At 40.5% G+C, this 11,707-nt stretch overlaps 2 protein-coding genes across 2 annotated transcripts; both read left to right on the forward strand.

Moving 5' to 3' along the window:
• Positions 1 to 4,856: 4,856 nt before the first annotated feature.
• Positions 4,857 to 5,607, forward strand: LOC123164831 (putative germin-like protein 2-2). The gene is made up of 2 exons (XM_044582425.1): positions 4,857 to 4,977; positions 5,072 to 5,607. Exons 1-2 carry the CDS (start codon positions 4,857 to 4,859, stop codon positions 5,605 to 5,607), a joined length of 657 nt encoding a protein of 218 aa, XP_044438360.1.
• Positions 5,608 to 10,753: 5,146 nt separating this feature from the next.
• Positions 10,754 to 11,501, forward strand: LOC123164837 (putative germin-like protein 2-2). The gene is made up of 2 exons (XM_044582431.1): positions 10,754 to 10,874; positions 10,966 to 11,501. The coding sequence occupies exons 1-2, from the start codon at positions 10,754 to 10,756 to the stop codon at positions 11,499 to 11,501; spliced, it is 657 nt and encodes a 218-aa protein (XP_044438366.1).
• The last annotated feature ends 206 nt before the right edge of the window (positions 11,502 to 11,707 follow it).

Genomic DNA, 11,707 nt, shown 5'->3' on the forward strand with positions numbered 1-11,707 from the left:
AGAATGTGCCACAACTTTTATGGGGGTATTTCAAGGCAGTGAGTACTGGATGCAACCCGAATCAGGAGGGTTCTCGATCACATATATGTATTGTTTTGCGATTAAATTGGTAAATGCATGACATATATTTTGAGTAGTCAATCAGACAAATAAAATACTTCACATGTTATGCATTTAACAATGAGCCATAGAACACACATGATATTACGTAGACCAAAGAATTTTCCATGACATGAGCCTCCAATTCTTCTGAACACATATACACCTGGCATGTTCCACTTGTTCTCAAGCAGCACCACAAGAAATGGAGAGACGAAGCTAGCTAGAAAATTAAAATATTTGGTTTGGAAGTTGTAGTGGCGCATGGAACTATGGAAGTACCATTCACATGGCTCCAGCTAGCAGTTCAGCCTCACATGTCAATACTTTTTCTTGAATCATGTATGACTATGGTAGGAAAAACTCATGTGAAAAATCTATGCATGCAACCAAGGAAGTGATGATCTGAATCACAGAAAGAGGAAATTGTGATCTCTCATTTCCACGGTTCATCGCTCTGAAGCACATAGCACCCACCAGGACCAGAAGTGAAGCCATTGCCGACGAGGACAAAGATCATGGCATGTAGCTTGGCTTGTGCACATTAGATCGTGGTATTCATACCTAGAATTATGGAGAAACATCGAGCCAAAGCGAATAGGCAATGGCTCATATGAGTACACAATTCATATTAGATTGGTATGTTCAGTCAGGAGCGATGAATGTAAAAAATAACATTTTGTAATAAATTCAACCTTTTAAATACAATATTAAAACATATTCTAGGTCTAGTAGATTAATTATCCCGTTTGTATACTAACTCGGCAATCTTTCTATAGGATATGTGATATTAGGACCTTGAGTTTAAGTTTTGATCATGGCATTTTAATTGGAATAAAATACTATGATTTCCCTGGTCTGGTGATTACATTTGTTATTTGTAGATTAAGTCGCCAATTAACTTGTGTGTGATGCTATATAAGGAATGTTGAATTAAGGGTTTTAATTGTGGCATCTTTTTCCAATGAAATAAAAGGCTACATTTTTTAAAAATAGTTACTTATTTGGAGTAATGTTATATTAGGACGCTGACTTAAAGTTCTAATTTTATTGTGTCCTGATTAGTCATCTGTGTATAATATTCCTAAAAAAGGTTTCATATAATCACATGTATATGTAACAATAAGCATTAATTTCTTTTATTTATGTTGATGATGATGCTAAACGCCATTGATGGACTTGTGAGCAGATGCGGACATCATGCTAGACCAATCAGAGTTCTTGTCGAGCACAAATTGTTTTTAGTCTACATGAGAAGTAGTACTCAATTATTATATTCCGGATAAGTAGTACTCAATTTAGCTAATAGCGTTCTTTCTTTAGGGTCAAGTGTGTCTTTCCTAATTAATCATTGTAGTTCAGATACATGAGATGCAACTAAAAGAGAGATACGTGAGATGTAGTAGTTTTTTTTAGTTTTCTTTGGAAGGGACGTGAGACCTAGTAGTTTTTTCTTTTGTTTTTAAGGGACACATAGATTGATGTAAGGTGCATACGACAAGATCAATCGGCTCAGTCGTAGTTTTTTCTTCTATTATTTTTATTTACAGGGATTTTTTTCCTTTTAGCTAATTGAGTCATACTACATGTAGAGTACATTTCCTATCTAATTGTGAGTTTGGGGTCCAGTAGTGTAGTTACATAAATCTAATGGTTATATACTTTATTGGCCTACCAAATTAATGGTCGGATATCTCTAATTTTTGTGGGATTTTCTAGCCTATTTTTCTTTTTCCTGGTTAGCAAGCCTAGTACTTTTAATATAGAAGATGTGTTGGCACGAAGGAGCCCACAAACATCCATCCGATAAGCCCCTTGTACATGCATCTAAAAATAAGAAATAAGAAGAAGACGGATGATGATGTAGCAACCTTATTTGTGCTAACAAATAAGACCGCCTATTTAATTATAGGATAATGCATTATCAATATACCAAAATGCAAAAGTTGAAGAATAATCATAAGAAATAATCTTGAGAGTCGCTACCATTTAAAAACTTCAGAATCATTGTTTAGGAGAAGCTCACGGGCGAATGCTCTAATCCAAGTGTTTGGAGCCATCTCCTCTAACCAAGCATGAGCTTTTGGCAGCCAATCTTCATCTTCTCCATGTTCTTCTACCAAGTAGATACTGAAGTCGATATTTTTTTCAAAAGATTGTTCTTCATGGTCTCTCCCTTGCGTGCCTTATTTAGATTCTCGTGGAGATGTATATAACACGGAGTTTGTGCTCATTCACTGAACACTAGCTAAGCAACATTAATCAGCCTTTGCATGCACATATATCATTACAACCTGATAACAAGTTGACGATGGACAAGTTGTAACTAAAGTTGCTCATGCTACTATAGAACTGCTTAGTAGTACTAGCGGCACAAAATAGCTACCAGTGACAGGCGCTGTGCCCGCCACTGGTATTTAGGTTAATAGTGGTGGGCATGGAGTACCGCCCAGCACTGGTATTCTAAATACCAATGGCAGATGATATTTTGGGCCCGCCATTGGTATTTTGGTTACTAATGGTCACTAGTAGAAAAAGAGGCTTCCATACGCCCCCATTAGTCCCCAAAATAATCGAACCGCGACCAAAGGGGTCTTTAGTCGCGGTTCGGGAGGAGACCCGCGACCAACTATCTGGGCCCAGCGCGCTCGGTCGACAGCTGGCGGACGGGAGGGGCTTTAGTCCCGGTTGGCCTGGCCAACCGGGACTAAAGGTCCTCAGGCTGGCCCGAAGGCCTTTAGTCGCGGTTGGCCAGACCAACCGGGACTAAAGGTTAGTCCTTTAGTCGCGGTTGGCCAGACCAACCGGTACTAAAAGGCCCATCAAACTCTACCACCACCACCACCCCCCCGACCGCCTTTTCAGTTTTAGAAAAACCAAAAGAAAATGATGGAAATGTCAAAAAAATAAAATAAAATAAGTTTCTCATGTGATATGTGGTCTAGTTGTTGGGAAAATTAACAAACATGAATTTCGACTTTATTTGCAAAATCTCTCTGGAATTTCTTAAAATGGGCATAACTTTTGCATACGAACTCGGATGAAAAAGTTTTTTATATGAAAAATCATCTACTCAAAAAGTTACATCCGAATTTAACCGGGGGAACCCCGTTAAACATTTTCAAAATCCTCAAAAACCTAACAGAAAAAAAGATACAGGGCTTTTAAGATCTGGAGAGGCAAAAAAATTCAAAAAATTTCAAATTGTGGTCAAACTGTGGTCAAACAATGGTCAAACTAATTATTCTAGGATATTAGTGTTACTAAATAATTATTTCAGGTTTTTTTAAATTTTGGTCAAATCTGGTCAAACTGTGGTCAAACAGTGGTCAAACAATGGTCAAACTAATCATTCCAGAAATATTAGTGTTACTAAATAATTATAGTTTTTTAAAACAATAGTTTCAAACTCAAACAGTGAAATGTGTCACTTCATGCTCAAGCTAAATTCCTGAGGGTTAATAGAATTGACATCCTACTATTGTCAGGAAAACAACAAGTGCAGACTTGGAAACGAGGGAGAATAGAACCCGGAAGTTAAGCGTGCTCAGGCTGGAGTAGTGAGAGGATGGGTGACCGTCCGGGAAGTTAGATGATTTGGAATGATGAGGGGTGATTAGAGATTAGAGGATAAATTGAGCAGTGATTAGGGGTGGTGATTAGAGATTAGAGGTTAAAATAATTCAGAAATTTGAAAATAAAAAAAAAATTAAAAAAATTCGCAAAAAACCAGGTTTAGGGGGGCTAAAACCCTAAACCTGCGGAGGAGGCCTTTAGTCCCGGTTAGCCACGAGAACCGGGACTAAAGGTCTTCCGCCCCGACGGACTCCTGGCGCCCACGTGGACGGGCCTTTAGTCGCGGTTCGTAAGAGGCCTTTGCGCCCGGTTGCACAGCCGGGATTAATGGCCTTTGCGCCCGCCAATGTTAAGGTTTACTAGAACCCGCATTAAATCCCGATGGACCAGGAAAGCCTGCACCCACCGGGTCGCCGCCGTCCATGCGTGTATGGGATGTCCATGACATAGCCATAGCCTCATTGTCATTGTAGTGGACGCCACTGACGAGCCCGGCGTCGTTTTAGGCAGCCAGTGCCAACGAACCCCGCTAGTTGTTGTCGGCGGTGTTCACAGCAGGATCCTTTTTTAGGGATGGGATGAACACCATATCAATTTCACATTCACAATGAGTAATGTTTTGATTTCACATTTCATTTCGAAAATTAATACTATGTCCATTCACAGGGAACATGCAACAATAGCAAATATAGATCAAACAAATCCGTGTGGAGTTTGAAAACAAGTTCGGCAATGTATTTCAATTTGTTTTTACTAAAAACTAGATGCAATCACATACCTTTCCCTTTATAAAGGACTTTGCCGTAGAGCGATGGCATGTTCTCTTGGATTCTTGGTCAATCGATGTAGATATGTACAGGTGACTTGTTCAAGCATAGATTGATGTGATGTAATCATATATGCGATATATTAATTTGATCCTGCCGTCCCATGCATATTATACATACACACATGCGTAGCAGGCTGTCCAGATATAAACACGCGCTCTGCAGGCTGCCCACATCACAAAGACTTGTTCCTACACCCAACCATGTGTATCTAAACATACATACATGTACGGCAAGATCTCCCTATATATAGCCTCCTTCATTGCTTAGAGATCACAATACAAGCAGCATAGCAACCGATTCCAAAGCTCGACTGCTTGCTAATTTACTCTAGTGAGGAGAAAACAAAGAGACATGGCCATTCGAGTGTTGCTCCTTGCAGGAGCTCTCCTGGTCCTTGCATGCTCGCATGGCGCCACCGCCTCCGACCCCAGCCTTCTCCAGGACTTCTGCGTTGCCGACAAGATGTCTTCAGGTACAACATGCATACTGCTATACAAACTCCATGGAATCGTACCTGAGCAACCACCCATCTCGGTTATCTTATACGAATGCATCTACCCACGCAGTGCGTGTCAACGGACTGGCTTGCAAGGCCGCGAAAGAGGTCGTCGCCGAGGACTTCTACTTCTCCGGCCTCCACGTGGCAGGCAACACGACCAACAAGCAGGGCTCCGCAGTGACTGCCGTCAACGTCGCACAGATCGGCGGGCTGAACACCATGGGCGTCTCCCTAGTCCGCATAGACTACGCCCCATTCGGCCTCAATCCTCCCCATACTCACCCACGTTCCACTGAGATTCTGACCGTGTTGGAGGGCTGCTTGCACGTCGGGTTTGTGACGTCGAATCCTGAGAACAAACACTTTGAGAAGGTTCTCAACAAAGGAGATGTGTTTGTGTTTCCTAAGGGCCTCATCCATTACCAGTACAATAACAGGACTACCGGTGCAGTAGCTATTGCGGCGCTGAGCAGCCAAAACCCTGGAGTGATCACAATAGCCAACGCGGTGTTTGGAGCCGAGCCTTCCATCCCGGCTGGTATTACTACCAAGGCCTTCCAGGTGGAGAAGAGCACGGTGGATTGGATCCAAACACAGTTCTAAGTTGTGTTCCCACGAATGCATTGCTTTGTTTGTAAGAATCAATCAGTACTATTTGATGTTTAGATTATTCAAATTTGCATTGCATTACATTCTTTTTATAACATTGTAAGTCGAGGATAGTGTGTCCTCATGGATGTATGTTTTTTTTTCCTGTTTAATGTTGATGTGTTGTGGGACACAACCCAATTATAACTAAATTTTTTATAGGTAATTGTATGCTTTCGTGTGTAATATTGATGTGTTGTGGGACACGCCCCTATTGTTTATTTCAAATATAAATCGTTCTTTTCCTGCATAACTAGCACAGTGGCCCTCGCAAATGCGAGGGCAACGGCTTTATTCTTTTGAAATTGTTGGAAAAATAATGATTTTGATATTCTAGTGACAATGCTAAATTGAATATCATAAGAAAGAAACTTATTGAAGGCCTCTTCGGTATGTAGGATTTTGAAACATAAGAATTTGATGCAAGTTAACATTGAGGACTGGAAAGCACAATAATTTTGTAAACTTTTTATTGGTTCTATAAATGTCAGCCATAATAATAAGTACTACATTTGTTCCGAAATATATTGCATATGAGATTTTTGCAAAATCTAACTTTGTAAACTTTGACATAAGTTCGTACAAAAAACTGTCAACATCTACAATACCAAACCATTACCATTAGATCATGAAATATATTTCATATGGTATATATTTGGTATTGTATATATTGGTCAAACTTTATGAAACTTGACTTTTGAGAAAACCAAATCACACTATATTATGGAACGGAGTAAGTACAATTATGATTTTCTTATGCCACTAAATACCTCAATACAATTTTTATTGTGCATTATATTTTTGAAATCAATATAACCAAACTAATGTATATAGAGAGATGGATATCACATTTTCCGCTCTCACATCATGTCTTTTCGTGCACCTAGTTTGTACATCAAACCCTCTAGAGAACCTTTTGAAATCCCTGATCTTTTTAAAACATAAATGCTAAACCAAAGGTTTTGTTAATATAAATATTTTTTGGTTCTCGATTTGGTCATCGAACTATTAAAGTGGATAATTGTATCCACCAACTCTTAATACTATGTATGTTTGTTTCCTCAAGTGGGTTTCACTATTTAAATTTTTTGACCGATGTAGCACCTTTGTGTTAGCCGCATCACACAAATGTTAAGTTTTAAAATGATTATCAATATTAAAAAGAAACTATATGTTCTTGAAATCATGAAAATTATAAAAGAACATACAAATTTGATAAAATTCTCAAATGTGGCTTCCACTAAATCTCCAATTTTTAATTTATTGTAAGTTTCATACCATTTGCTTTACCTTTTGGTAGTTCAGTATTTTGTTAAATAAGATTAAATATCAATATTGAAGGAAACTTTTATGTGCACACACCACATAAGATAAAACTACCTTTGTACCAATTAAAGCCACTTTGAGGAACAGAGTTCACAAAAGGTCATGAGTTGATGGGTCAAATTTATCTTATTTAAGATGTTCATCATGGAGCCTGCACTCGCCCAATAGTTGAGAGAATAAAATTATCATTTCTTTTAGAACAATCACCACATAAATATAGGAATACCTGGGTATAGTTCAAATTCGAATTTGATCCATGGTTTAATGAACGATATATGTGGGTGAATAATAGCTATTTACTAGGTTCTGAATATGGCCAATCATCCCTATCAACATTCAATTTGTCTTATCTAACTATTTACTTTATCTCTGTAATGAATTCGAATTTGATATTGGTACACGCACACATTTCTATATGATGATTTTATTTAGACTATGCCACAACTTTTATGGGGGTATTTCAAGGCAGTGAGACCTAGATGCAACCCGAATCAGGAGAGTTCTCGGTCACATATATGTATTGTTTTGCGATTAAATTGGTAAGTGTATGACATATATGATTTTTGGAGTGGTTAATCAGAAAAATAAAATACTTCACCTGTTATACATTTAAAAAATAAGCCATAGAACATACATGATATTTCACAGAGCAAATAATTTTTCCGTGACATGAGCCTCCAATTCTTCTAAACACATATACACATTGCATTTTCCACTTTTTCTCAAGTGGCACCACAAGAAAGGAAGAGGCGAAGCTACCTAGAAAGATATAAAATTTTGGGGATGGAAGTTGCAGTGGTGCACAGAAGTTTGACTCCCGCTAGCGGTCCAGCCTCACGTGTGAGTACTTTATTCTTGAATCATGTGTTACTATGGTAGGAAAACTCATATGAAAAATCTATGCATTTCATGCATGCGACCAAGGAAATCATTATATGAATCACAGAAAGAGGAATTTGTGATCTCATTTCCACAGTTCCTCTCTCTGAAGCATACAACAGCCACTAGGACCGAAACTGAAGCCATGACCGACTGCGGCAAAAGGATAGTGGCATGTTGCTTGGCATGTGCACATTAAATCATGGTATTCATACCTAGAAGTTTGGTCATACATCGAGCCAAGGCTAATAGGCAACGGCTCATATGAGACCACAATTCATATTCAATCGGTATGCTGAGTAAGGACCGAAGAATGTAAAGAATAACATGTTGTAAGAAATTCAGTCTTTTAAATATAATATTGAAAATATGTTCTAGGTCTAGTAGATTAATTATCCATTTTGTATACTAACTCGGCAATTTTTCTATAGGATATGTGATATTGATCGTGGCATTTTTAATAATTGGAATAAAATACTATGATTTCCTTGGTCTGGTGATTAAATTTGTTGTTTGTAGATTAAGTCACCATCTCACTTGTGTGTGACACTATATAAGGAATGTTGAGTTAATGTTTTTTATTTGTGGCATATTTTTCCAATGAAATAAAAGTTTACATTTTTAAAACTGTTACTTATTTGGAGTAATGTTATATTAGGGCTTGCGATGGGGCTGTCAGTGCTCCGTCAAGTGGTTCGACACAGAGGTGCACAGTGGGTGCAGTGGCGCGGTTACGGTGACGACACCAATCTAGGTCTGGACGGGTCACGTCCGGGCTCTGCTTTCCTATGTGGGCTTCATTTTTTGCGACGAATGCGGAGCTCGGTTGTGGTGTGATGTTCGTTGGTGTTGGCTAATGTGGGCATTGTTGTTTCTTTTGTCGTTGTTTTTTCTCTATGTAGTTTTGACCTAGTTCCCCTGATACATCGGGCCATTATGTATTTTTGTTTTCCCTCTTAATGAATTTGGCATAGCTCCTGCCTATTTATATCATATCTATATATCTATTCCTACTAATAAAGTAAGGTGCACTTCTCCGATTTTTCGATCTGTTCACTCATATTAATATTTTTGATTTTTTCTATGGATAATTAATTTTTTGGGTCCACGAATGATATTTTCTTTCGAGGCGGTACTAAACTGTATTAGCATGAACCGACAATAGTATGGGTTGCGTGTCTTTGACCTAACCAGCCCATCACTTTGCTGCCTCAGATAAGCACAATGAAGCCATTTTATTTGCATGTAATAAAGGACTCAAAAAAATCGTACATCACCGTGGCCACGATTCTTCGTACATTTCGTAGGTCGCCGCAAGCATGCTGAAGTTTCATAAATAGCCATCCCGCACTTGGCCATGTTGCTTTGCGCTGCAGGGACTACACTTATGGGCTGCCAGTCACGCAAATGGGCTTTTGAGAGCCGCAGAAATAAAATTGACCCTATGGGAATCAAACTCAGAACCTCTCCCATCGGCTGCACCGAGCAACTCAGATAGCATTTTTCACATTAAATACTCTCACCTCGCTATTTTAAAGTGGTTGCCACGGGTTAATATACAAACACCCTGGGAATCCGCAAACACGCAGTGAGAATAGAGGAGAGCAGCATCCTCATGTTTGGGGCGAGACTGAGATTGTGTGGGCTAGATATGATATTTAAACGGGTGGGATAATTGAAGGGGAGGATTGTGAGCTGGATAGAATATCTAAATGGGTGGGACAATGAAATGAGGGATTGAGTGTCAGCTGAATTGAGTGGCAACCATGAGAGTGCAAGACGGTAATTAAATAGCACAGGTGTGACCTGATGCGGAGAGTGATGCATGGAGGAGAGGAGGAGGCACACAGAAGCGAGTTGTGAGATGTTGAGATTGCTTGATGGGGGAAGCAACAAGTCGGACCTATAGAAGCGAGAGCTAGCTTTGCATGCAACCGTCGCCTGGTTATTATGGCCAATTACGCATGCGCAAGGTAGCTGATTGAGAAGTTCTTCTGAGATAATTGATCTACGTGATGTCCTACCGCCTGAAAGTTGATTAGGATATAAGCAGTGGCGGAGCTACGCCAGATTCCCAACACTACACTAAGCTCCACCAGTGGATATAAGTAGTACATGGACAATATTTGTGTGGTCTTTGCTGGTCGGGTACGAATTCAACTCAAGGTCTTCACGTGTATCGTGTGTGTGCACTCTCTTTTACTGGGTCATAATGGTAGATGCAACCTTACACCAAAAATGACTATAAGGTGAATGCTTTTAGGAAATTAGACCGTGATAACGCCGTAACATTTTTAGCTTCCGAATGGCCTTTTAGAAGTCGTTATCGTATTCTTGTATATGTCCCAAAGTTCTTTTTATCTCTACCATATCTCCATAGCCTGATTCTCAAGTCTTGCACCACGAGGGTGTGGCAATATCAGGATTTTTTTTCCTCCCGTAGCAAGGCATGGGCATTTGCTACGACGTTAAGCGCGGGCCTGCTGTACTGGTGAGATCCATGTGGAGGGATCGGAAGCTCTCTTGGATTCTTGGTCGATCGATGTGGATATGTACAGTCGACTTGTTCAACCATTGACTGATGTGATGTAAATAGGTAATCATGCATGCTAGTAGGAGTATTAATTTGATCCTGCCGTCCCATGCATATTGTACATACATATGCGTTAGCAGGCTGTCCAGATATATACGCGCGCTCTGCAGGCTGCCCACATCACAAAGACTTGTTCCTGCCCAACCATGTAATAATCTATACATAAATAAATGTATGGCAAGATCTCCCTATAAATACTAGCCTTCTTCACTCCTAAACATCGCACAATCCAAGCAGCAAAACAACCAATTCCAAAGCTCGACTGCTAGCTAATTTACTCTACCGAGGAGAAAGCGAAGAGACATGGCCATTCGAGTGTTGCTCCTTGCAGGAGCTCTCCTGGCCCTGGCATGCTCGCATGGCGCCACCGCCTCCGACCCCAGCCTTCTCCAGGACTTCTGCGTCGCTGACAAAATGTCTCCAGGTACATGCCCTCTGCTGATATACTCCATAGAATTGTAGCTAAGCAATCGCCTATCTCAGTCTATCTAACACGAATGTTTCCACCTACACAGTGCGTGTCAACGGACTGGCTTGCAAGGACGCGAAAGAAGTCACGGCCGAGGACTTCTACTTCTCTGGCCTCCACGTGACCGGCAACACGACGAACAAGCAGGGCTCCGCGGTGACCGCCGTCAATGTCGCACAGATCGGCGGACTGAACACCATGGGTGTCTCCCTTGTTCGCATCGACTACGCGCCGTTTGGCCTCAACCCTCCCCACACCCATCCGCGTTCCACTGAGATTCTGACCGTGCTAGAGGGCTGTCTACACGTCGGGTTCGTGACGTCAAACCCCGATAACAAACACTTTGAGAAGGTTCTCAACAAGGGAGATGTGTTTGTGTTCCCGAAGGGCCTCGTCCATTACCAGTACAATAATGGCACGACCCATGCAGTGGTTCTTGCAGCGTTGAGCAGCCAGAACCCTGGAGTGATCACGGTAGCCAACGCGGTGTTTGGAGCGGAGCCTTCCATTCCGGCTGGTGTTACTACCAAGGCCTTCCAGGTGGAGAAGGGCACGGTGGATTGGATCCAAGCACAATTCTAAGTTGTGTTCCCACGAGTGCGGTTTGCTTGTCCGTTGAGTTGATCAGTACACTTTTGTATTTAGATTATTTAAATTTGCATTGCATTAAATTATTTTTATAACATTGTAAGTCGTGGATATTATGTCCTCACCGATGTATGTTTTTTTCCTGTTTAATGTTGATGTGCTGTGGGACACACCCTTATTGACTATTGTTTTTTCGTAGG

This window comes from Triticum aestivum, chromosome 7D, assembly GCF_018294505.1.
Source record: "Triticum aestivum cultivar Chinese Spring chromosome 7D, IWGSC CS RefSeq v2.1, whole genome shotgun sequence".
Classification (NCBI taxonomy): domain Eukaryota; kingdom Viridiplantae; phylum Streptophyta; class Magnoliopsida; order Poales; family Poaceae; genus Triticum; species Triticum aestivum.

Bases quoted from the DNA above. Each gene is read 5' to 3' on its own strand.
- LOC123164831 (XM_044582425.1), top strand. From the start codon at position 4,857: ATGGCCATTCGAGTGTTGCTCCTTGCAGGAGCTCTCCTGGTCCTTGCA. The intron at 4,978-5,071 runs GTACAACATGCA...CTACCCACGCAG, and splicing joins TGCCGACAAGATGTCTTCAG to TGCGTGTCAACGGACTGGCT.
- LOC123164837 (XM_044582431.1), top strand. From the start codon at position 10,754: ATGGCCATTCGAGTGTTGCTCCTTGCAGGAGCTCTCCTGGCCCTGGCA. The intron at 10,875-10,965 runs GTACATGCCCTC...CCACCTACACAG, and splicing joins CGCTGACAAAATGTCTCCAG to TGCGTGTCAACGGACTGGCT.